Raw genomic sequence first — 27,413 nt, 5'->3', positions numbered from 1 at the left:
GATTTAATAAAAAAACAAACAGAAGTAAACCCACAATTTTTAAAGGATTTTAGAAATATTATATTTTGCGCTGGGAAATATCTGTCCTATCAGGCAAGCCAAAACAAAGTATGTAAAGATATGCATGCTTATGTTAGTGTAGGTTCCACCCAATACAATGAAATTTGTTCTGGGGTAAATTTATGAAAGGTATAAATTTATACAGGATAGAAAGAATAGTAAAATATATGTTAAAGGAACACTTAATTGGGCAATCTACGATCAAAAAATAGAGTTTTTCACGTTTTTCAGAACTTTTAATCTGGCAAGGTGACAGAGCAATAAATTCTGCCTCTGCCATAGATATGGCTACAGTTATTTGTTTTCTGGACTTCTGACCAATTAAAGTGCCTCCAAACAATAGCACAATCCCAGAATTAGATTTTCTGGTTTTTACATCATTGGCATAATCACTGTCAAATAACATTGTAATTTCAATTCTTCAGAGACCTGTATTTGAAGACCCGAGTTCACAGTTCCCTTCAAATACCTGAGAACTCTTTTTATACCCATGCAGTGCAATTGCATTGGAGCAGCAGTAAAGTGACTTAAGATGCTTACTGCACAAGCTATGTCGGGTCTGGACCACTGTGACAGATATAACAAGCTCCCTATTTCAGACGGAGATATCTCTTGATCACAGGCTTCACTTTTGTCCTTGCCCAAATTTCATTAGCAGAACACCTGTCAGGTGGTTCCATCACTCTGACCTGCGTGGCATTGACTGCTCTTGTGTTTCAACCCGCTCTTGCTTCATATCCGAGTCATCATCTTCTCCTGACTCCTTTTCTTGCTCTCTTTTAGTTTCTCCTCCCTGAACACTTACACTATCACTAAGTGAGTTACCGTCACTAAGTGGATCATTCCAAAAACTTGCATCAATTCTTTTCCAATTTTGCTCTGCAATGCTAGCAGACCTGGAAATGACTATTCTTTTGCTCCCATCGCTAAATCAATAGCTCTTTGAGCCAGGCTCATAGCCTGTAAACCTGAGCTTTCTAGCCTTTGGTTGACCTTTTCTCCTGATTGCTTTTGGAATATGAACCCATGCATTGCTTCCAAAAACCCTTAAGTGTGCCAGAGATGGCTTTCTCCCATATAGAACAGCATATGGAATATCATTAATTGAGGAACTCCACAGCCAATTGATTAAATAATTATCGGTCTCCGAGAACATGGCTTCTCCCCAATATGACCTCCTCAGACCATAATCCTCCAGCAGTGAGTCCTTCATTGTTTGTAACACACCGTTCTGTCTCTCAATCACACCATTCTCAGCTGCTGGGTACAGATTTCTATGACTGTGTTTTATTCCTAACTGTCCCAACCATTGTTGAAAACCTGTTGACATGCTTTCTGAACCTCTTTCAGTTTGCAGTTGAAATACCTGTTATTTATACCTTCTTTCTACGAAGCTTACCCATTGCTTAAATTTCTGTAGCACCTGTATTTTACTCTTTAATAAATAGCTGAAACAAAATCTGCTGTAGTCATCTACAATGACCAGCACATACTTTGCTCCTCCCAAACTGGCTTGCATTGGCCCCACCAACTCTGCATGTACCAGCTCTAGAACTTTTGTTGTCTGCCTTGTGCTACTCTTGCTTACTGGGAATGCCTTGGACTTTGATGACTACACCCTTTTAAGTTCAACCTTTCTCCAAACTGTTGCATCTTTTGCAAAACTCTGAAGCTGGCATGGCCAAGCTTTCTGTGCAAGAGATGAACACATGAATCATGTTGTGCTACATTTCCAAATGTTTGGGCGCATTGAACCTTTTCTCCCTGCAACACATAAATATTATCCTGCTTTATGCCCTGTGCACATCCATTCTCATCTCTCTTTAGGAGACACTTCCCATTTACAAATGTGGTCTCAAACCCTTTTTGGTCTAGACTAGAGACACTCAGTAAATTATGCTCCATTTCAGGCACACACAATATGTTGCTCAACTTTTCCTTCAGACATTGAATCACCACACTGCCTTTTCCAATGACTTTAGCCTTCTGGCCATTCGCCAAGGCTACTGCATCTCCTCCAGCTGGATCCCTTCTGAAAAACAATTTAGAATTATTAACAATTGTTTGACTAACCCTCTGTCTATTAACCATTTGTCTCTGCTATTACAATAGCTAACTTTTGCAACAGCAGCCTGCCCATCTGTTGTATCTTTTCTTTGTAAACAGTCTTTCTTCAAATGAGTCTTATCATCACAGATGAGACACCGCTGTACTGTTGCTTTCTTGATAGAAAATCTTTGCTGGACTGTAATCTGGTCTCATCTGTTACTCTGGTCTCTGCAGACATGTCTCTACAGACATGCTGTCTGCTGCTGCTCTCTCTCTGCTCCTTGGGCCTCCACCTCAGGAATTTCTCCTCATGGCTTTTTATAAAATGCTGTTTGTTTTCTTCTGAAATCAAACAGGCTGTAAGAGCTTCCATTCTGAAGTCCTGTTCTGCTTTGCACTCAAAAACAGCTGAAACAAGGTCCCATGTTCCATCAAGACTATTTAACACCAACAGTACCTTCTGAGATTCAGGGATCTGCATGCCACAGTGTACCAACTCAATAAATAAAGTTTGTATATGCAGCAAATGCCTTTCCGCACTCTCTCGTGGTTGCAAATGGGTGCTGTATAATTGTCTCGATAATTGCACAATATTGCATGCTGATGCACTTACTTCTCAATTTCAGACAAACCTCCTTTGCAGTTTTTAAATTAGCTACATTCAGGAATTATTCATCTTCTAAACTTAAGATGATGTAGGCCAGTGCCTTATCGTGCTGCCTTTGATCTGCTGCTGCTAATGGCCCCTGGGGTGATTTACCAACAATATCCCAGAGCTCCTCAACCTTCAGGAAGCATTCCATTTTTGCAGCCCAAATGATATAATTCTTCTGTCCCAGTTGAGGCAGAGAGCTCTCCTTGAATTCAACAGCCATCCTGCAAGCCTTCTATGCCTTGTTCTTTTTACTTTTTTTACCACAGGCAGTCCTTCGGCTTAATTGCAGTTCAGTCTTACTGTGTCTGGTTGCTCTGGGCCCATAACCTGTTTGAATTTGCAGCAATCCAACTAGCACACCAGTAAACAATTCAGCAGGATTCAATTATATAAGAAACTTCTTTCTATACAATACCATACAGCAGAAACCAGAACCAGAACTCAGTATGCAGAAGTACAGAATCAATAATCACAAAAGCTATATTATACAGAGGCACTCATATATATATATATATATATATATATATATATATATATATATATATATATATATATATATATATATATATATATATATATATATATATATACAGATCAGTGACCTAAGGCATGCCCAGGCTCAGAGCCGTCTGGGTCACTTAGCAGTCCCCATTGGCTGACCTGTTACCATGTCTATTCCAATTCGTGAACCCCTATATATTGACAAATATGTGGAATCGTGGCAAAAGGAAGTTGGACACTTCAGGTTCTGGTGAGCTGTGGCTTGAACTCACTGTACCTGGGACTTCTGTGGCACCTGTGGCAACAGGCTGATGACAGGTGATTTAAAAGATGAAGAGGCTGGAAATAGCCTAAGTCAGTTATGGCATTTATTATTTTTTGTAAGTTTTTTTTATCAGCTGATTTTTGTCCTGTCCGACCACGGATCATTCCATCAAGGGAAGCTGTGTATCTCACCATATTCTATGCAAATGAAACCCCCAGGGGAGAAGGTTTGTATATCCCATGTTTGGAAGAAAGAACCTGTTTTCCTCCTGGTGGACACAAAACTGGGAACTATAGCAACAGAACAGAAAATGCCTGATAACATCAATATGGAACCAGAGTGGAAATACCAATAGATGTGTGGTGAGTGCTAATAGAACCCTACAGCCACTAGAGCCGCTTTGGGAAGAGTTCTCCACACTACTGAAAATGATGCAACAATGGACTTGGTTACTCTTTTCCTGCTGATCACTACAGATGTTGAACAGACAGATCACAATTTCAGCTACAACAAGATTTACATCGCTGCATTGCCATATAATTGATTGACTAGGCCTAGGACTGATGCTGTATTAGCTTCATGAAACAGTGGGATGGTGGACATTTCGGTATCTGTATGTATGATTTCATTGCTTACGTGTATTTATTGTCAATGTTCCATGTATTTAAAATGGACCTATAGGTAAGCTACACCTTAGAGAAACCCCATCAAGTGAATCTCTAGGGAATACATGCGGAAGACTGGGTGTCGCAGATTGGGAGGGTAGTAACTTATGGGATAATTGACCTTCTATTTAGTTTCTTTCTAGGAAAGGATTTCTTGATCCATGGCACAGAGGAATAGCATGGAATAGGGTCAATTAGACATCCAATATTACACCAAAGTCACCTATTGACTTTGAAGGCTAATTTTTGTTTTATTCAAATGCCCTCAAACCTTGTTGTAAATTTGGGCACATTTCTGCCTATGGAGGGCATCCTTTTTTGCTGGGAGTTTTTTTCTAGATGCATCTTATTTCTTAGTCACTAGGATGACTCAGGAAGAACTATACTTCTTGTGTATATCGCAAGTCCCCCCACATAATGATCATTTTTGTTGGACATGCATATTGACATTGGACTTTTAACATCTCTGCTGCATTAAAAAAAAACCAAACAGAACAGCTCCGAAGGATGGTTAATCTCGGACGTTTGGGCCTGCTGCTTATACAGTGCTACCTCATACATGGTACTTGCCTAGTTTGAGGTTGTTCAATTGCCATTGCCCTTCTCCTTATTTCTCCATTGCTTGCATTCTATGCCCATACTATTGTTAATGCCATTAGGATACGACCAAGTGAAGTCTCCTCTGGGTCTTTAATTGTTATTTGGAATCTCATGGCCCTAGATTTTTATGGGCACGTTTAGAAGGTGTTTCTGCACTAAATACTTCTAGTCGTTATGTCAATTACCAGAGTTCATTGTTTATAAAAATGTTCAGAAAGTTCACAAAATAGAGTTTTATGTGCTGCTTATTTCAATAGTAACGACAGAAATTACTAATATCTCCTAGTTCTCATATCATCCAAAATCTATTATCTATCCTAGCTCTAATACTAATATCTAATATCTAATATCTCCTAGTTCTCATACTATCTAAAATCTATTATCTAATATATCCTAGCTCTAATACTAATATCTATTATCTAATATATCCTAGTTCTAATATTAATATCTACTATCTAATATTGCTTAGTTCTAATACTAACTCATATCTACTTCTAATATTGCCTAATTTTAATAATAATCTAACATCATTTACTTCTAATGCTAACATTAACTATCTAACATCGCTTAATTCTAAACGATCTAATATCTACGATCAAATATATCCTACTTCTAACGCTAATATCTACTACCTAATATGTCCTAGTCCTAATACTATCTGATATCTATTAGTTCTATGAGCTTGACTGGAATCAAATAATGCAAGCCATCATTTGGTATTTAAAATGCAGTTTGGCCCAAACAATTTTTCCAAACGAAGCCTTTTTTTCCCAGGTGGTATCTTGTGACTGTTTTCTTCACCGGGATTTGAAGAAGTGTATTTTTGTCTTTCCTTTGGAAATCTGGCAAATGCGGGCTCATAATTAGTGACAGAATCTTCTATAAAGTTGGTTATTTCACCCTGTTGCCTGTTCCTTGGTCTTCTGCTGCATGTTATTTTGGGGTTGATTAAGGGACCTGTTGAAGGATAAACCTGATGTAAATTTTCACACATATTCCTCACAAAACGAACAATTGCATTGCATTCAGAGTTACGATATTCGTCCCAAAATATTTATAACCCAGTTCCAGAGTTCTGATGCTGTCCCGTTCCCCCCCCCCACTGTCACATGAACCTCTTTATGGCGAATTGCTGTGTTTTGTTGCTTGTAACTAACTTTTTAAGCCAGTTTCTGGCAAAACTGGCCATAAAATTCATTGCCTTGCTTCACAACCACAATGTTTCCTTAAAGATCTTTTTAATTTTAATAATCATTTGCTTTACATTGAGACATTCGTTTAATAAACAGCACAAAAAAAGTTTTAAAATCAGGTTGATCATGTGGGTGCCTTGATTTACTACCATCATAACTTATGATGAAAATTCTGAGCTCCATTACAGTCATAATTTGAGGATTGTGTATATTGGATAGGAACAGCATGATAGGAAGATGTTAGATAATCCGTTCAGTGGCAAATGCAAGGGGATTATTTCATACTGCACGGGACAAGGCAATGATAAATCACTCCTGTATTTCATTCATAAATTCAGAGTTGAAGGAAGGGGTTAGAAATACACTCTCCTCACTAATTCAACTCTTCTCCCCTTATCTCTCCCATCTAGAGAGAAGGATGAAAATGATCCTGTTTAATCAGCACTAATGACTACTAATTAAAGAGTTCACAAAATGTAGTATTGCCATTTTTAAAAGAGAAAATAGAGCAAGGATTTGAAATATTTTTTGACATCAATGAATTATATTTTTATTATTATAGTATGAAACAAACTCTGTTCTACCTTTTGGAGAAGAACGTGAATCGGCTTTCTCTGGCTGATCTTTGCGCATCCGGTGTGCATAAATATTTGTAATGCTTATTTCTCTTTCTCTTTCCTAAAGAAATGCATTATTAAATTTATGTTGATAATATAGTTTATTGTATTAATGTATGTTCTTCAGAGATCATATGTTTAGTTAGGAGACACTTTTCAAGTACTATCTGTTCCTAGAAATGTTAGTGTGCAAAAGGTCTAACATACATTAATACATTTATCCAATCTACAGTTTATATAGTTAGGGGCTGAAAGAAAAACCCAGAGAAAAAAATAGGCTTATGTCAAATCAGCATTTAGTGAATAGCATCTTGGATTCCTTCTGTGGTAAGAAAAATATGATTTAAGCATCTAAATACCTTAAGTTTGAGCTTCAGCGACTCGATTTCTACGTGCAAATTTGCTGTCATCGACTGAGCTTCAATAGTCTTCTTTTTCTCAACTGCTAACTGGTGTCTAAAAGAAGCAGTACTCAATGACAGCTGCTTTTCCAAATCCTAAACACATTAGAAATAAACCATCAATAAGATTATTCAAGATTTGCAATCATACAATATTGAATTAGAAATTAGAGGAAGGCAACTGTAATTTTATCAAATGTTTCCAGAAAGATGATGATGCTCACAATCTGTTATGCAGATTAAGGAGAAAAGAAATAGAGATCCAGTTACAATATATACTTTTAATTTCTTTTTATTGGTGGAAGAAATAGCCTTCTCCAATCCTTAAATCAAGGTCAGTATGGTCGAGAAATAGAATAAAAGAACATTAGATTTTATATATTGCAATACTTAGCAAAAGAGTATTATTTATTTAATATACCAACATTACAAGCTATACTGTAAGGGAGGGGGAGATGGTGGAGGAGGAGGAGACAAGACTAACATTTTGTTCATTTCAATTATAATAAACCATAATATGCTTCATTTTTGCCTTGGTATGATGCCAAGTAAGGTAGGTTTAGCTAATATACAGGTTTAAATGTGCTGGCTAGGCTCATGTCATCAGAGATGGACTTTTTCTTCTGATTAGTTAAAGCAAGAGTCATTCTTTCCAAAATCTCAATTTTCTATACAACTGAGCCAAATATGCAAAAATGGAAGGAAGTGTGAAGAGCAAGAAGTTTTGCACCACATCCACTCAAAACATCCAGGTAGTGTTTTGCAACATTCATCTCTGATCGTGTGGTGAAAATAAGATTCATAAGTAATTAGCTTAGCTAGCTTGCCCATACCACTTTTAATACATAATTCCACCTGTCTAACTATAATCTTCTCCTGGTTTTCCTACATTCCTCTTTTCCAATAATGTCTTTTTTATATCTAGAGATTTTAATTTCATTGATTGATTTAAAAAATATCCCATTCTGCTCACAGAGCGATGCTATGCAGTTCTAAGCAATGTATGTTGCATGTTACCTGAGTTTTCTTATCCCTAGCTTCCAATTTTTGGGTAAGTGATCTTAATTTGCGCTGAAGTTCTTCTCTCTCTTCAAGTTTTTTGTCTATGCAAAGTTTCTGTAGTGCCCGCAAGGCATCCGTGGTTTTTAAGAGTTGTGCCTCAACGTTTCTTAGCTTCTGGGAAGCCCTGCGTTCGTCTTCCTGAGATTTCCTGAGAAGTACTCTCAGAGTCTGCACTTCATTGGCCTGCGTGGCCAAAAGATCAGGCAGCTTAATTTCAGCATTTTCATATTTTGTGATTGCTTTTAACTGTTGAGACTGAAGATGCTTCAACATTTTATTTTCTGTAATAAAGGTCTCCAATCTATTCTGCAAAACAGCCATTTGGTTTTTCAGTTCTTTAATTTGATGGTCTCTTGCTGACAAGAGACGGCAAGTCATGTTATTTTTCTCCTGGGCATTGACTATATGGTCAGTAATATATGAGCTCTTTTGCTGAGGTTTCTTTTTAGGCAACATTTTACCTCCTGCATTAAAAGAAATATCAAGATGGCATATAAGATTGAGCAAAGTAAGAATCAGATCATTTTACATAAGCTTCAGAGCCAAATGCTCAAGTATGTATTCACGGCATAGATTCACTTCCTGTTATGTAATATCTTGAGTCAATCTCTGTTACAACTATTGGTTGATTGACCTATTGTGAAAAATCATACCTGAACTCTCATAATATTAGCTTCCGTAAGACATAACTGCTATACTCACATAATATGCTAAGACAGTATTTAGAGAGCTTTAAGATGCATTGACTTCAACTCCTAGAATTCCTCAGCCAAACAGGCCTAAAGCAGGATTGCTAGCCCAGCAGCCTAACTACTATACCAAACTGCCTAGACAGACAAATGGATAGATATACATATGCATGCGTACATACCATATCCAAATAATGATAAAATAATGAATGTAATAGACTGAAAAGAATGGAAGTGTGAGCATTAAAATTTGCCAACTTTTTCTTTTCTTTTTTTTCTTTTTCTTTTTTTTTCTTTCTTTTTTTTTTTGTTAATACTGGAACCTATTCCCTGGCCCTTGGCTTATTTATTGAAACCATGTGACACCGACATCTGTATGACCATGATAACTGGTGAACTACATCCATCGCTACAAGCCCCATTACCTCGATAGAGGAATTACTGACAGGGTGTGGAAAGCAGTACATTAATATAATAATCAACTGCATACAATTTAAACATTTTATCAACATTCAAATGCTTTCCAAAATGATAGTATAGTCTCTACAGTATAGAAGTGTCAGGGTAGCTAAGCAAAAGTGGAGTAATTGGACAACTGCTTGGTTTTTAGGAAAGGCTTAACTGCCATTAGCTTGGCTGAAATCTGCCAACCACAGCGAATGCAGTAGTGTTCAAAGTGAGCAACTGCCTTCTTACCTTTTGTATGGACATCATTTTTCTTTTTCTTTTCTGGTAAATTCCGCTCTTTAGTTTTTGGTGTTTCGGGCAATGGGATGATGTAGCTGCCACTCTCTTCACTTATGGAGGTTTCAGAGGCATCCGAGTGAAAATCTTCATGATAGTAGTTCAGAGATGTTCCACAGATGTTCTCTTCTGAACAAATGCTGTTCTTGCTGCCATTGACAGCTGTTCTTGAAGCATTATCATGAAAGTCATTAGAGTAGGTAAACTGAGCACTTCCAGACTTGCTGGAATGTTTGCTACAGCTACTGTCTTGACTGTTGGTGCTCTTACTAAGCCTACCTGGAGAATCGTTTGAGCTTCCTCTTTTTCTGCATTGCCGAGACGTTTTATCCTCTTGGACAATATGATGAAGGGCTGTATGATCAGAAGCCATCATTCCACCAATGGCAGGGAAGTCTATCAATTATACTTTATTTCCGAAAGGAAATGGCACTCTAGTCAGAAAAAGAAACAATGTATGATGTAAACATTTACTTAAGCCTTCATCCAATACATTTAAAAGTTGTTTGCTCTGATTCTGTACCAAAAAGATCACCACAATTTTGGTTCCTAGCATTATATTATTCACTTCTTGAAGAACTGATGTGTTGATTAATTAATATGCTACTTTCTTAGCATTCTCATTCACAGACTGCAATGTCTCCAGAGCCCTGGAGAAAAGGGAAGAAAACTAATTGAGGCAGAGATTGTGCAGTTAGGGCTCAGTTACCATTGATGAGAAATGAACTATAAAAACAGTACATAACGGAAGTTGGCAACACAATTCAACTTGGAAGGGAAAAGTAGCTGCTTCATTTTCCGGGTCCCTTAGAGGAGCTCTTCCACCAGGCCTTTATCTTCCACCTGTTTTTGCTTCCCCTTAATTGTTGCTATCTTTGCTTACCCACAACCCGAACCAAGCACTCCTCGACTGCCCAGAGAACAGAAGTCGAAGCTCCCGCCAAGCGCCCAGGGTTTAAACTTCCTCCCCACGATGCCCAGACAGAGGCTTCTAGCCGAGGTCCGTTTATTCACGTTACCGGTTCTTGGGCTTCGTTGGCAAAGAAGTGGCTGTTTAGATCTTTGCTACTATGGCAACTAGAGAACTTCGTCTCTGATCATCATGGGACTTGTAGGGCAAAGTTGAATGGAAGGAAAAGGTAAAATGGCAGATGTTAGGGAGGTGTTTTCATCATTCCATCATCTCCAGTTTCCTTCACACTCCTCATTCCATAAATTATGTTTTTCTACTGAGCAAAACACTCCTCAATCTGGGGCTATGAAAGAGGACGAGCTCCTTTTCCCTGATTTAATAAAAAAACAAACAGAAGTAAACCCACAATTTTTAAAGGATTTTAGAAATATTATATTTTGCGCTGGGAAATATCTGTCCTATCAGGCAAGCCAAAACAAAGTATGTAAAGATATGCATGCTTATGTTAGTGTAGGTTCCACCCAATACAATGAAATTTGTTCTGGGGTAAATTTATGAAAGGTATAAATTTATACAGGATAGAAAGAATAGTAAAATATATGTTAAAGGAACACTTAATTGGGCAATCTACGATCAAAAAATAGAGTTTTTCACGTTTTTCAGAACTTTTAATCTGGCAAGGTGACAGAGCAATAAATTCTGCCTCTGCCATAGATATGGCTACAGTTATTTGTTTTCTGGACTTCTGACCAATTAAAGTGCCTCCAAACAATAGCACAATCCCAGAATTAGATTTTCTGGTTTTTACATCATTGGCATAATCACTGTCAAATAACATTGTAATTTCAATTCTTCAGAGACCTGTATTTGAAGACCCAAGTTCACAGTTCCCTTCAAATACCTGAGAACTCTTTTTATACCCATGCAGTGCAATTGCATTGGAGCAGCAGTAAAGTGACTTAAGATGCTTACTGCACAAGCTATGTCGGGTCTGGACCACTGTGACAGATATAACAAGCTCCCTATTTCAGACGGAGATATCTCTTGATCACAGGCTTCACTTTTGTCCTTGCCCAAATTTCATTAGCAGAACACCTGTCAGGTGGTTCCATCACTCTGACCTGCGTGGCATTGACTGCTCTTGTGTTTCAACCCGCTCTTGCTTCATATCCGAGTCATCATCTTCTCCTGACTCCTTTTCTTGCTCTCTTTTAGTTTCTCCTCCCTGAACACTTACACTATCACTAAGTGAGTTACCGTCACTAAGTGGATCATTCCAAAAACTTGCATCAATTCTTTTCCAATTTTGCTCTGCAATGCTAGCAGACCTGGAAATGACTATTCTTTTGCTCCCATCGCTAAATCAATAGCTCTTTGAGCCAGGCTCATAGCCTGTAAACCTGAGCTTTCTAGCCTTTGGTTGACCTTTTCTCCTGATTGCTTTTGGAATATGAACCCATGCATTGCTTCCAAAAACCCTTAAGTGTGCCAGAGATGGCTTTCTCCCATATAGAACAGCATATGGAATATCATTAATTGAGGAACTCCACAGCCAATTGATTAAATAATTATCGGTCTCCGAGAACATGGCTTCTCCCCAATATGACCTCCTCAGACCATAATCCTCCAGCAGTGAGTCCTTCATTGTTTGTAACACACCGTTCTGTCTCTCAATCACACCATTCTCAGCTGCTGGGTACAGATTTCTATGACTGTGTTTTATTCCTAACTGTCCCAACCATTGTTGAAAACCTGTTGACATGCTTTCTGAACCTCTTTCAGTTTGCAGTTGAAATACCTGTTATTTATACCTTCTTTCTACGAAGCTTACCCATTGCTTAAATTTCTGTAGCACCTGTATTTTACTCTTTAATAAATAGCTGAAACAAAATCTGCTGTAGTCATCTACAATGACCAGCACATACTTTGCTCCTCCCAAACTGGCTTGCATTGGCCCCACCAACTCTGCATGTACCAGCTCTAGAACTTTTGTTGTCTGCCTTGTGCTACTCTTGCTTACTGGGAATGCCTTGGACTTTGATGACTACACCCTTTTAAGTTCAACCTTTCTCCAAACTGTTGCCTCTTTTGCAAAACTCTGAAGCTGGCATGGCCAAGCTTTCTGTGCAAGAGATGAACACATGAATCATGTTGTGCTACATTTCCAAATGTTTGGGCGCATTGAACCTTTTCTCCCTGCAACACATAAATATTATCCTGCTTTATGCCCTGTGCACATCCATTCTCATCTCTCTTTAGGAGACACTTCCCATTTACAAATGTGGTCTCAAACCCTTTTTGGTCTAGACTAGAGACACTCAGTAAATTATGCTCCATTTCAGGCACACATAATATGTTGCTCAACTTTTCCTTCAGACATTGAATCACCACACTGCCTTTTCCAATGACTTTAGCCTTCTGGCCATTCGCCAAGGCTACTGCATCTCCTCCAGCTGGATCCCTTCTGAAAAACAATTTAGAATTATTAACAATTGTTTGACTAACCCTCTGTCTATTAACCATTTGTCTCTGCTATTACAATAGCTAACTTTTGCAACAGCAGCCTGCCCATCTGTTGTATCTTTTCTTTGTAAACAGTCTTTCTTCAAATGAGTCTTATCATCACAGATGAGACACCGCTGTACTGTTGCTTTCTTGATAGAAAATCTTTGCTGGACTGTAATCTGGTCTCATCTGTTACTCTGGTCTCTGCAGACATGTCTCTACAGACATGCTGTCTGCTGCTGCTCTCTCTCTGCTCCTTGGGCCTCCACCTCAGGAATTTCTCCTCATGGCTTTTTATAAAATGCTGTTTGTTTTCTTCTGAAATCAAACAGGCTGTAAGAGCTTCCATTCTGAAGTCCTGTTCTGCTTTGCACTCAAAAACAGCTGAAACAAGGTCCCATGTTCCATCAAGACTATTTAACACCAACAGTACCTTCTGAGATTCAGGGATCTGCATGCCACAGTGTACCAACTCAATAAATAAAGTTTGTATATGCAGCAAATGCCTTTCCGCACTCTCTCGTGGTTGCAAATGGGTGCTGTATAATTGTCTCGATAATTGCACAATATTGCATGCTGATGCACTTACTTCTCAATTTCAGACAAACCTCCTTTGCAGTTTTTAAATTAGCTACATTCAGGAATTATTCATCTTCTAAACTTAAGATGATGTAGGCCAGTGCCTTATCGTGCTGCCTTTGATCTGCTGCTGCTAATGGCCCCTGGGTTGATTTACCAACAATATCCCAGAGCTCCTCAACCTTCAGGAAGCATTCCATTTTTGCAGCCCAAATGATATAATTCTTCTGTCCCAGTTGAGGCAGAGAGCTCTCCTTGAATTCAACAGCCATCCTGCAAGCCTTCTCTGCCTTGTTCTTTTTACTTTTTTTACCACAGGCAGTCCTTCGGCTTAATTGCAGTTCAGTCTTACTGTGTCTGGTTGCTCTGGGCCCATAACCTGTTTGAATTTGCAGCAATCCAACTAGCACACCAGTAAACAATTCAGCAGGATTCAATTATATAAGAAACTTCTTTCTATACAATACCATACAGCAGAAACCAGAACCAGAACTCAGTATGCAGAAGTACAGAATCAATAATCACAAAAGCTATATTATACAGAGGCACTCATATATATATATATATATATATATATATATATATATATATATATATATATATATATATATATATATATATATATACAGATCAGTGACCTAAGGCATGCCCAGGCTCAGAGCCGTCTGGGTCACTTAGCAGTCCCCATTGGCTGACCTGTTACCATGTCTATTCCAATTCGTGAACCCCTATATACTGACAAATATGTGGAATCGTGGCAAAAGGAAGTTGGACACTTCAGGTTCTGGTGAGCTGTGGCTTGAACTCACTGTACCTGGGACTTCTGTGGCACCTGTGGCAACAGGCTGATGACAGGTGATTTAAAAGATGAAGAGGCTGGAAATAGCCTAAGTCAGTTATGGCATTTATTATTTTTTGTAAGTTTTTTTTATCAGCTGATTTTTGTCCTGTCCGACCACGGATCATTCCATCAAGGGAAGCTGTGTATCTCACCATATTCTATGCAAATGAAACCCCCAGGGGAGAAGGTTTGTATATCCCATGTTTGGAAGAAAGAACCTGTTTTCCTCCTGGTGGACACAAAACTGGGAACTATAGCAACAGAACAGAAAATGCCTGATAACATCAATATGGAACCAGAGTGGAAATACCAATAGATGTGTGGTGAGTGCTAATAGAAACCTACAGCCACTAGAGCCGCTTTGGGAAGAGTTCTCCACACTACTGAAAATGATGCAACAATGGACTTGGTTACTCTTTTCCTGCTGATCACTACAGATGTTGAACAGACAGATCACAATTTCAGCTACAACAAGATTTACATCGCTGCATTGCCATATAATTGATTGACTAGGCCTAGGACTGATGCTGTATTAGCTTCATGAAACAGTGGGATGGTGGACATTTCGGTATCTGTATGTATGATTTCATTGCTTACGTGTATTTATTGTCAATGTTCCATGTATTTAAAATGGACCTATAGGTAAGCTACACCTTAGAGAAACCCCATCAAGTGAATCTCTAGGGAATACATGCGGAAGACTGGGTGTCGCAGATTGGGAGGGTAGTAACTTATGGGATAATTGACCTTCTATTTAGTTTCTTTCTAGGAAAGGATTTCTTGATCCATGGCACAGAGGAATAGCATGGAATAGGGTCAATTAGACATCCAATATTACACCAAAGTCACCTATTGACTTTGAAGGCTAATTTTTGTTTTATTCAAATGCCCTCAAACCTTGTTGTAAATTTGGGCACATTTCTGCCTATGGAGGGCATCCTTTTTTGCTGGGAGTTTTTTTCTAGATGCATCTTATTTCTTAGTCACTAGGATGACTCAGGAAGAACTATACTTCTTGTGTATATCGCAAGTCCCCCCACATAATGATCATTTTTGTTGGACATGCATATTGACATTGGACTTTTAACATCTCTGCTGCATTAAAAAAAAACCAAACAGAACAGCTCCGAAGGATGGTTAATTTCGGACGTTTGGGCCTGCTGCTTATACAGTGCTACCTCATACATGGTACTTGCCTAGTTTGAGGTTGTTCAATTGCCATTGCCCTTCTCCTTATTTCTCCATTGCTTGCATTCTATGCCCATACTATTGTTAATGCCATTAGGATACGACCAAGTGAAGTCTCCTCTGGGTCTTTAATTGTTATTTGGAATCTCATGGCCCTAGATTTTTATGGGCACGTTTAGAAGGTGTTTCTGCACTAAATACTTCTAGTCGTTATGTCAATTACCAGAGTTCATTGTTTATAAAAATGTTCAGAAAGTTCACAAAATAGAGTTTTATGTGCTGCTTATTTCAATAGTAACGACAGAAATTACTAATATCTCCTAGTTCTCATATCATCCAAAATCTATTATCTATCCTAGCTCTAATACTAATATCTACTATCTAATATCTCCTAGTTCTCATACTATCTAAAATCTATTATCTAATATATCCTAGCTCTAATACTAATATCTATTATCTAATATATCCTAGTTCTAATATTAATATCTACTATCTAATATTGCTTAGTTCTAATACTAACTCATATCTACTTCTAATATTGCCTAATTTTAATAATAATCTAACATCATTTACTTCTAATGCTAACATTAACTATCTAACATCGCTTAGTTCTAAACGATCTAATATCTACGATCAAATATATCCTACTTCTAACGCTAATATCTACTACCTAATATGTCCTAGTCCTAATACTATCTGATATCTATTAGTTCTATGAGCTTGACTGGAATCAAATAATGCAAGCCATCATTTGGTATTTAAAATGCAGTTTGGCCCAAACAATTTTTCCAAACGAAGCCTTTTTTTCCCAGGTGGTATCTTGTGACTGTTTTCTTCACCGGGATTTGAAGAAGTGTCTTTTTGTCTTTCCTTTGGAAATCTGGCAAATGCGGGCTCATAATTAGTGACAGAATCTTCTATAAAGTTGGTTATTTCACCCTGTTGCCTGTTCCTTGGTCTTCTGCTGCATGTTATTTTGGGGTTGATTAAGGGACCTGTTGAAGGATAAACCTGATGTAAATTTTCACACATATTCCTCACAAAACGAACAATTGCATTGCATTCAGAGTTACGATATTCATCCCAAAATATTTATAACCCAGTTCCAGAGTTCTGATGCTGTCCCGTTCCCCCCCCCCCACTGTCACATGAACCTCTTTATGGCGAATTGCTGTGTTTTGTTGCTTGTAACTAACTTTTTAAGCCAGTTTCTGGCAAAAGTGGCCATAAAATTCATTGCCTTGCTTCACAACCACAATGTTTCCTTAAAGATCTTTTTAATCTCAATAATCATTTGCTTTACATTGAGACATTCGTTTAATAAACAGCACAAAAAAAGTTTTAAAATCAGGTTGATCATGTGGGTGCCTTGATTTACTACCATCATAACTTATGATGAAAATTCTGAGCTCCATTACAGTCATAATTTGAGGATTGTGTATATTGGATAGGAACAGCATGATAGGAAGATGTTAGATAATCCGTTCAGTGGCAAATGCAAGGGGATTATTTCATACTGCACGGGACAAGGCAATGATAAATCACTCCTGTATTTCATTCATAAATTCAGAGTTGAAGGAAGGGGTTAGAAATACACTCTCCTCACTAATTCAACTCTTCTCCCCTTATCTCTCCCATCTAGAGAGAAGGATGAAAATGATCCTGTTTAATCAGCACTAATGACTACTAATTAAAGAGTTCACAAAATGTAGTATTGCCATTTTTAAAAGAGAAAATAGAGCAAGGATTTGAAATATTTTTTGACATCAATGAATTATATTTTTATTATTATAGTATGAAACAAACTCTGTTCTACCTTTTGGAGAAGAACGTGAATCGGCTTTCTCTGGCTGACCTTTGCGCATCCGGTGTGCATAAATATTTGTAATGCTTATTTCTCTTTCTCTTTCCTAAAGAAATGCATTATTAAATTTATGTTGATAATATAGTTTATTGTATTAATGTATGTTCTTCAGAGATCATATGTTTAGTTAGGAGACACTTTTCAAGTACTATCTGTTCCTAGAAATGTTAGTGCGCAAAAGGTCTAACATACATTAATACATTTATCCAATCTACAGTTTATATAGTTAGGGGCTGAAAGAAAAACCCAGAGAAAAAAATAGGCTTATGTCAAATCAGCATTTAGTGAATAGCATCTTGGATTCCTTCTGTGGTAAGAAAAATATGATTTAAGCATCTAAATACCTTAAGTTTGAGCTTCAGCGACTCGATTTCTACGTGCAAATTTGCTGTCATCGACTGAGCTTCAATAGTCTTCTTTTTCTCAACTGCTAACTGGTGTCTAAAAGAAGCAGTACTCAATGACAGCTGCTTTTCCAAATCCTAAACACATTAGAAATAAACCATCAATAAGATTATTCAAGATTTGCAATCATACAATATTGAATTAGAAATTAGAGGAAGGCAACTGAAATTTTATCAAATGTTTCCAGAAAGATGATAATGCTCACAATCTGTTATGCAGATTAAGGAGAAAAGAAATAGAGATCCAGTTACAATATATACTTTTAATTTCTTTTTATTGGTGGAAGAAATAGCCTTCTCCAATCCTTAAATCAAGGTCAGTATGGTCGAGAAATAGAATAAAAGAACATTAGATTTTATATATTGCAATACTTAGCAAAAGAGTATTATTTATTTAATATACCAACATTACAAGCTATACTGTAAGGGAGGGGGAGATGGTGGAGGAGGAGGAGACAAGACTAACATTTTGTTCATTTCAATTATAATAAACCATAATATGCTTCATTTTTGCCTTGGTATGATGCCAAGTAAGGTAGGTTTAGCTAATATACAGGTTTAAATGTGCTGGCTAGGCTCATGTCATCAGAGATGGACTTTTTCTTCTGATTAGTTAAAGCAAGAGTCATTCTTTCCAAAATCTCAATTTTCTATACAACTGAGCCAAATATGCAAAAATGGAAGGAAGTGTGAAGAGCAAGAAGTTTTGCACCACATCCACTCAAAACATCCAGGTAGTGTTTTGCAACATTCATCTCTGATCGTGTGGTGAAAATAAGATTCATAAGTAATTAGCTTAGCTAGCTTGCCCATACCACTTTTAATACATAATTCCACCTGTCTAACTATAATCTTCTCCTGGTTTTCCTACATTCCTCTTTTCCAATAATGTCTTTTTTATATCTAGAGATTTTAATTTCATTGATTGATTTAAAAAATATCCCATTCTGCTCACAGAGCGATGCTATGCAGTTCTAAGCAATGTATGTTGCATGTTACCTGAGTTTTCTTATCCCTAGCTTCCAATTTTTGGGTAAGTGATCTTAATTTGCGCTGAAGTTCTTCTCTCTCTTCAAGTTTTTTGTCTATGCAAAGTTTCTGTAGTGCCCGCAAGGCATCCGTGGTTTTTAAGAGTTGTGCCTCAACGTTTCTTAGCTTCTGGGAAGCCCTGCGTTCGTCTTCCTGAGATTTCCTGAGAAGTACTCTCAGAGTCTGCACTTCATTGGCCTGCGTGGCCAAAAGATCAGGCAGCTTAATTTCAGCATTTTCATATTTTGTGATTGCTTTTAACTGTTGAGACTGAAGATGCTTCAACATTTTATTTTCTGTAATAAAGGTCTCCAATCTATTCTGCAAAACAGCCATTTGGTTTTTCAGTTCTTTAATTTGATGGTCTCTTGCTGACAAGAGACGGCAAGTCATGTTATTTTTCTCCTGGGCATTGACTATATGGTCAGTAATATATGAGCTCTTTTGCTGAGGTTTCTTTTTAGGCAACATTTTACCTCCTGCATTAAAAGAAATATCAAGATGGCATATAAGATTGAGCAAAGTAAGAATCAGATCATTTTACATAAGCTTCAGAGCCAAATGCTCAAGTATGTATTCACGGCATAGATTCACTTCCTGTTATGTAATATCTTGAGTCAATCTCTGTTACAACTATTGGTTGATTGACCTATTGTGAAAAATCATACCTGAACTCTCATAATATTAGCTTCCGTAAGACATAACTGCTATACTCACATAATATGCTAAGACAGTATTTAGAGAGCTTTAAGATGCATTGACTTTGTTGCAATATTTTCAGGATCAGACTCAATAAATTTAGCAAGAGTTAAAGGTTTAAATATATCTCCTTTTATTTACATTAGGCATTCTATATTCACTGAATATTCACAGATAGAAGCAAGGAAGTGGGTGCATACAGCTCCTTATATATACAATGGGTGGAGCTAGATATGGGAGGTGTGAATTATGAATACATTAAGAAGTGAAGAATAAATTAACCCCTGATACCCCGTTCATATACTATTTACACATTAGAGAATAAGGCATTTACATCTGACAAATCCCCCTCTAAATGCCGATTCGTTATGCAACACCAATTACATTCAGATTCAGGACAGTACAAAACATACAACTTAGAAGTTAAGTATTTATGCTGCTTAGAAGGTAAAGGCTTTGTCAATATGTCAGCTAATTGTTCTGAAGTTTCACAATGCACTGCTTTAATAAATCCATCCTGAGATAATTGTCTCACATGTTTAAATTTTATATCTATGTGTCTGGACCTTTGTCCAATGGCGTCAGATCTAGATATTTCAATAGCTGCTTTATTGTCTTCATGCATAACAAAAGGCAAAGCAGGTTTTTTCCAAACATCTGAAATTAAATCATTAAACCACACAAGGTTATTTGCAGCTTTAGATAAACAAACATATTCTGCTTCTGTCGTTGAAGTGGCCACTAATTCTTGTTTACCAGTGTACCAGTAAACTGGACAGTCATTTAAGAGGAATATATAACCAGATGTACTTTTTCTACATGAGGTGTCTCCAGCCCAGTCTGCATCTGCGTAACATGTAAGCTTTGGTTCTTTATTATCGTTAGGTTCTAACATTAAACAAAAGTCTAGTGTATTTTTCAGATATCTTAATATTCTTTTAACAGCTTCCCAGTGGTACATTGTTGGCTTGCTGACATGTCTGGATAATAAATTGAGGGGTAAAGCGATATCTGGTCTTGTCCAATTAGATATATAAAGAAGTGAACCTATGACTGATCTATAAAATGTGTTATCTTTGAATTCAGGGGATGATTCATCAGCATTTCTTAGAAAGTCAGTCTGCATAGGAGTATCACAAGGTTTGGCATCACTTAGATTGCATTTGTTTAAGAGCTCTATGATCTTATCTCTCTGAGTAAGTTTGAATCCTCTTTTAGTCTTATTAATTTGAACACCAAGATATTTGTTTACTTTGCCTAAAGATTTCAATGAGAAATGTTCATTTAGCTTAGTTACAAAAGTTTCTCTTCTCTCTTTATGTTTTCCTATGTATAAAATGTCATCCACATAGATCAATACAAATTCTATGTAATCATCACCCTTTTTGACAAAGAAACAGTTATCAGCAGTGGTAGCATTGAAGTCCATGGTTTTAAGTACTTTTACTAAACAATCATACCATCGTTTACCAGATTGTTTTAACCCGTATAAACTCTTGTTTAACAACCAAGTCTCATTCTTGTTTGTGTATTGACTGTGAGGTGCTCTTACATATATTTCCTTATCTAGTTTTGCGTGTAGATACGCAGTCTGTATGTCATATTGGAATACATCGAGATTGAGTGCTGATGCTACCACTAGAGCTGTTTTGACACTCTCAGTTCTTACTGTGGGGGAATACGTGTCAGTATAGTCCTCCGGATATTTCTGTGCATAACCTTGTGCAACTAGTCTAGCTTTGTATAGGGTATTGCCTCCCTCTAAGTTCTTAATTTTATATATCCACCTGGTACCAATAATTGTTTTATCTTTTGGTGCAATTGCAGGTGTAAATACATTTAATCCTTGTAAGCTTTCCATCTCTTTTTTCATTGCTAATTCCCATTTTTCTTTTTCTTTACGAGGGAGTTTTAACACTTCCTCATATGTATTAGGTGTCGTTGACTCACCATCCATATGCATTATATAATCCTTGTATTTATTTGGCATCTGATTTCTGGTGTTTCTAATTGTTTTTTCAGGTTTACTATTGTTATCATGCAAATATCTTGCTTCCTTTTTTGTTAATGTGTCTGTCTTTATTTTGTGTTGGCTATTTGTCCATGTTTTGTTTTTGTTTTTATATTTGTTGATATTTTGCTTTTCTATAGTCCCTTTCTCTTGAGATTTTGTATCTTTGTTGTTACTTGGAAATATTTCATTAAGATGTATTTTAGACCAGTTGGCCTGTTCATGGAACACAGCTGTTCTGGAGACTATAAATTTGTTATTATTATCAATGAATCTGTACCCTTTAGTGCCTGTCTCATATCCCATAAATCTGAGTCTTCTGGACACGTTTTCTCCCTTTCTTCTTAATTGCTTAGGTATGTGTACGTCTGCAGTGACTCCAAATATGTGCATGTGTGCCAATTTTGGTTTCCTATTATACATTACTTCATATGGTGTCTTATTTACAATGCTGGACCAGGTTCTATTCTGTGTGTAATTGGAATAATGTAGGGCTTCTGACCAGAATTGTTTGCTTAAGCCAGCATCATCCAATGTGCATCTAATCATGGTTTGTAATGTTGAGTTCTTCCTCTCTGCAATCCCATTCTGGAATGCAGAAAATGGACTAGATGTGTAATGTAACATTCCTTTGTCCTTTAACCATTGGGAGAATTCTTTAGACATGAATTCACATCCCCTATCTGTCATGATTTGTTTTATTTTGATATTGTGTTGTGTTTCTATGCGTTTATAAAATTCTTTAAATTTTTGAAAGGTTTCATCTTTGTGTTTTAATGTATAAACAAATCCATAGCGGCTATAATCGTCTACTATGGTCAAGAAGTAACGTTTTCTATAAGTGATTGATGGAGTTAGTGGACCAACTAAGTCCATGTGTACTAAATCAAAAATTTTGTTGGTTGATCTAGTAGATTTTCTTGGCCTGGGGCTAGTTTTTAGTTTTGTAGATTTACATACTGAGCATTCCAAATAGTTTTCACAATTTTTTATTTTAACACCTTCTGCGTGTTCAGTCATTTTTTGTACTACAGGAAAACTGGCATGTCCTAACTTCCTATGTAAGATGTGAGCACACTCATCATGAATTGGCTTACCTATTTTTGGTTTTTTTTCATTGTGTGCATCTTTGTGATCATGAGATATTTTACATTCATCATTGTCACTGTTGCTAATGTTTCCATCATCTACTTCAATACAATCTTCCATATTTGAATCAATGTTGTGCAACCATTTTTCCTTTGTTATTAGATAAGGTAGGCCTCCTTTAATCATCACAGTGCCTATATCTATTTTATTTTTCTCCAAAGTCGCTTTTCCTTTAGAAAAAACAATGTTAATATCAGAATCTCTACTTAGTTTTATGGCACTTAGTATGTTATGAGGTATTTCAGGTATTAGCAATACCCCCTCTATTTTTCCTAGACCAGGCAAGGTTACATTCCCTCTACCTAATACTTGAACCTTTTCTTGGTTAGCTACCTTTATTACAAATTTATCTTCTACAAATGAAGACAATATATTTTTGTTATTAGTGGTGTGATTAGTTGCTCCAGAATCAATAAGCCAATTATTGTTCTCATTCTGCTGTATGTTAGTGTTGTCTTGTTTATTTAATCCATTCAGTGAACCAAATTTTCTATCCTTTGAATTATCTCTGCCCCCTCTATTCTCTTTGTAATTTGGTGGGCTTCTATATCTATGTCTATCCATGGAAGACTGTCTATAATTGTATTTGTTTCTATATTCAGACCTATGTCTTTCTTTTGAAATTTTGGGGCAATCTCTTCTATTGTGTTCCCTGGATCCACAGTTGTGACATTTAAATGTTTCATTATATTTTTCTTGGAAAGCTACTTTCCTATATGGTTTGTGTTCTATGTGATTGTTAGAACGATTCCTTCTTGAATTGTCTTCTGCTATTAATTTATTGGATAGACTTTCTATGGATAAGTATCCTAGATTGATTGTGTCTAAATGTGACATATAATTGTCCCATGATGGATCAAGTGAGTTGATAATAACACTTTTCATTGTTTGGTCTGAAATCACCTCCCCCCTTAAATGCAGTTCAGCTCTTATTTTGTTTAAAGATATTAAGTGCTCACTTATGGAAACTCCTGGTTTTATCCTAGATGAAAAGAAATCTTTAGACATCCTTGTGGTGGTAGCTACACTGTCACTGTGAAACAAATTGAACATGCATTGAATAATTTCTGAAACAGTCAGATTTTGCTTAATGCTGTGATACGTTGCAGGAGATACACTAGATATTAATAAGAAAAATGCTCTATGGTGTAAACAGTCTATTTTTAGAGTCCAAGGTCTTTTTGGGGGACTAGTGATAAAAAACAGTAAGTTTTCCTTCATAAAGACAACCTGGAGCTGCTGATACCATTCTTGTAAATTAATGCCATCTATCCTTAGCTTTGGGAAGTCACTGGGTAAATTTCCGACATTATTAGGTCCATTACTTACAACCTGAGGTAGTCCGTGGTCTCGTAAATGCAGAAAGTTACAAAACGGCGTGGGGATGCTCGCAACGAGCCTGCATGGTCTTCTCGTCAATTCATGTCTTCCCGGACCGTCTGCGTAGTCTTGCGCATGCGCGTTGTCCATTTCTTCCCTAGAGTCGTCGTGAGAGGTTCTCCTCATTGCGGCTCGCTCGTTCTGCTCCTCCTCAGACGAATCGGTCTCTGGCTCGATCTTGGGAGTCCTGACGATGGCGGCTGCTCTTCCTCTTCTTTTGAGGGCGTTGGTGCTTGCTTCGGTCTGTGGCGTGGGGCGGTATCGGCAGGGCTCTCTGGGTTCGGGCGTCGGCGCTCTCGTAGTCAGGATGGGAGCGGGCAGGTCTTGAGGCTTTGGCTTGCTCGCTCGCTTCTTCGTTAGCTTTTTAGTAATTCTTAGTTTTGGCCCAAATGCAGCAAAAAGCGTTTTCTTTGCTCATTTTATTTGATTGTTTGTTGAATCACCTTCACTTTCTGATTCTGATTCTTCTGAGGTGTTTGAATCTTCTTTTTCGTTTTCGTTGTCTGATAATGTTTTTCGCGCCAGAAATTTTGAATTGAGTTTTCTGATTGGCTCTTCAATAGTTTTAATATCTCTGACCTGAGTTCGTTATTCTCTATTTCGATTTCCTCCTGATCATCATTTTCATCTATTATTTCTTCGTCTTCAGTGGGGTATTCTTCGGATTCTCTCGAAATCGCGTTTGTGGATTCGTTGATTATTTCTTGTTCTGTTTCCATTTCTTTGCTGTATGCCCTGGTGTTGGGCCTATCTTTCTTAGACATTTTTAAGTTTTTATTGAGTCAATTAACCATCCTCTGCTACCAGCTTGTTGCAATATTTTCAGGATCAGACTCAATAAATTTAGCAAGAGTTAAAGGTTTAAATATATCTCCTTTTATTTACATTAGGCATTCTATATTCACTGAATATTCACAGATAGAAGCAAGGAAGTGGGTGCATACAGCTCCTTATATATACAATGGGTGGAGCTAGATATGGGAGTGGTGAATTATGAATACATTAAGAAGTGAAGAATAAATTAACCCCTGATACCCCATTCATATACTATTTACACATTAGAGAATAAGGCATTTACATCTGACAGACTTCAACTCCTAGAATTCCTCAGCCAAACAGGCCTAAAGCAGGATTGCTAGCCCAGCAGCCTAACTACTATACCAAACTGCCTAGACAGACAGATGGATAGATATACATATGCATGCGTACATACCATATCCAAATAATGATAAAATAATGAATGTAATAGACTGAAAAGAATGGAAGTGTGAGCATTAAAATTTGCCAATTTTTTTTTCTTTTCTTTTCTTTTCTTTTCTTTTCTTTTCTTTTCTTTTCTTTTCTTTTCTTTTCTTTCTTTTCTTTTCTTTCTTTTTCTTTTTTTTTTTTTTGTTAATACTGGAACCTATTCCCTGGCCCTTGGCTTATTTATTGAAACCATGTGACACCGACATCTGTATGACCATGATAACTGGTGAACTACATCCATCGCTACAAGCCCCATTACCTCAATAGAGGAATTACTGACAGGGTGTGGAAAGCAGTACATTAATATAATAATCAACTGCATACAATTTAAACATTTTATCAACATTCAAATGCTTTCCAAAATGATAGTATAGTCTCTACAGTATAGAAGTGTCAGGGTAGCTAAGCAAAAGTGGAGTAATTGGACAACTGCTTGGTTTTTAGAAAAGGCTTAACTGCCATTAGCTTGGCTGAAATCTGCCAACCACAGCGAATGCAGTAGTGTTCAAAGTGAGCAACTGCCTTCTTACCTTTTGTATGGACATCATTTTTCTTTTTCTTTTCTGGTAAATTCCGCTCTTTAGTTTTTGGTGTTTCGGGCAATGGGATGATGTAGCTGCCACTCTCTTCACTTATGGAGGTTTCAGAGGCATCCGAGTGAAAATCTTCATGATAGTAGTTCAGAGATGTTCCACAGATGTTCTCTTCTGAACAAATGCTGTTCTTGCTGCCATTGACAGCTGTTCTTGAAGCATTATCATGAAAGTCATTAGAGTAGGTAAACTGAGCACTTCCAGACTTGCTGGAATGTTTGCTACAGCTACTGTCTTGACTGTTGGTGCTCTTACTAAGCCTACCTGGAGAATCGTTTGAGCTTCCTCTTTTTCTGCATTGCCGAGACGTTTTATCCTCTTGGACAATATGATGAAGGGCTGTATGATCAGAAGCCATCATTCCACCAATGGCAGGGAAGTCTATCAATTATACTTTATTTCCGAAAGGAAATGGCACTCTAGTCAGAAAAAGAAACAATGTATGATGTAAACATTTACTTAAGCCTTCATCCAATACATTTAAAAGTTGTTTGCTCTGATTCTGTACCAAAAAGATCACCACAATTTTGGTTCCTAGCATTATATTATTCACTTCTTGAAGAACTGATGTGTTGATTAATTAATATGCTACTTTCTTAGCATTCTCATTCACAGACTGCAATGCCTCCAGAGCCCTGGAGAAAAGGGAAGAAAACTAATTGAGGCAGAGATTGTGCAGTTAGGGCTCAGTTACCATTGATGAGAAATGAACTATAAAAACAGTACATAACGGAAGTTGGCAACACAATTCAACTTGGAAGGGAAAAGTAGCTGCTTCATTTTCCGGGTCCCTTAGAGGAGCTCTTCCACCAGGCCTTTATCTTCCACCTGTTTTTGCTTCCCCTTAATTGTTGCTATCTTTGCTTACCCACAACCCGAACCAAGCACTCCTCGACTGCCCAGAGAACAGAAGTCGAAGCTCCCGCCAAGCGCCCAGGGTTTAAACTTCCTCCCCACGATGCCCCGACAGAGGCTTCTAGCCGAGGTCCGTTTATTCACGTTACCGGTTCTTGGGCTTCGTTGGCAAAGAAGTGGCTGTTTAGATCTTTGCTACTATGGCAACTAGAGAACTTCGTCTCTGATCATCATGGGACTTGTAGGGCAAAGTTGAATGGAAGGAAAAGGTAAAATGGCAGATGTTAGGGAGGTGTTTTCATCATTCCATCATCTCCAGTTTCCTTCACACTCCTCATTCCATAAATTATGTTTTTCTACTGAGCAAAACACTCCTCAATCTGGGGTTATGAAAGAGGACGAGCTCCTTTTCCCTGATTTAATAAAAAAACAAACAGAAGTAAACCCACAATTTTTAAAGGATTTTAGAAATATTATATTTTGCGCTGGGAAATATCTGTCCTATCAGGCAAGCCAAAGCAAAGTATGTAAAGATATGCATGCTTATGTTAGTGTAGGTTCCACCCAATACAATGAAATTTATTCTGGGGTAAATTTATGAAAGGTATAAATTTATACAGGATAGAAAGAATAGTAAAATATATGTTAAAGGAA

At 37.3% G+C, this 27,413-nt stretch overlaps 2 protein-coding genes across 2 annotated transcripts; both read right to left on the bottom strand.

The window, feature by feature from the left end:
- Positions 1-5,504: 5,504 nt before the first annotated feature.
- On the bottom strand, positions 5,505-9,874 carry LOC139316772 (lebercilin-like protein). Its single transcript, XM_070943620.1, has 5 exons — positions 9,454-9,874; positions 8,024-8,532; positions 6,965-7,102; positions 6,573-6,666; positions 5,505-5,752 (listed from the first exon to the last, which is right to left on the bottom strand). Exons 1-5 carry the CDS (start codon positions 9,872-9,874, stop codon positions 5,505-5,507), a joined length of 1,410 nt encoding a protein of 469 aa, XP_070799721.1.
- Positions 9,875-10,096: 222 nt separating this feature from the next.
- LOC139316771 (lebercilin-like protein) lies at positions 10,097-26,262 on the bottom strand. Its single transcript, XM_070943619.1, has 8 exons — positions 25,842-26,262; positions 18,795-19,303; positions 17,736-17,873; positions 17,344-17,437; positions 16,309-16,522; positions 12,708-12,878; positions 11,536-11,676; positions 10,097-10,151 (listed from the first exon to the last, which is right to left on the bottom strand). The coding sequence occupies exons 1-8, from the start codon at positions 26,260-26,262 to the stop codon at positions 10,097-10,099; spliced, it is 1,743 nt and encodes a 580-aa protein (XP_070799720.1).
- Between the last annotated feature and the right edge of the window lie 1,151 nt (positions 26,263-27,413).

Source organism: Pituophis catenifer, unplaced genomic scaffold (assembly GCF_029215685.1).
Source record: "Pituophis catenifer annectens isolate HBS135680 unplaced genomic scaffold, rPitCat1.0.hap2 SCAF_4, whole genome shotgun sequence".
Lineage (NCBI taxonomy): Eukaryota > Metazoa > Chordata > Lepidosauria > Squamata > Colubridae > Pituophis > Pituophis catenifer.
The sequence above is the reverse complement of the archived record's forward strand: the minus strand, read 5'-3'. Positions and strand labels throughout refer to the sequence as shown.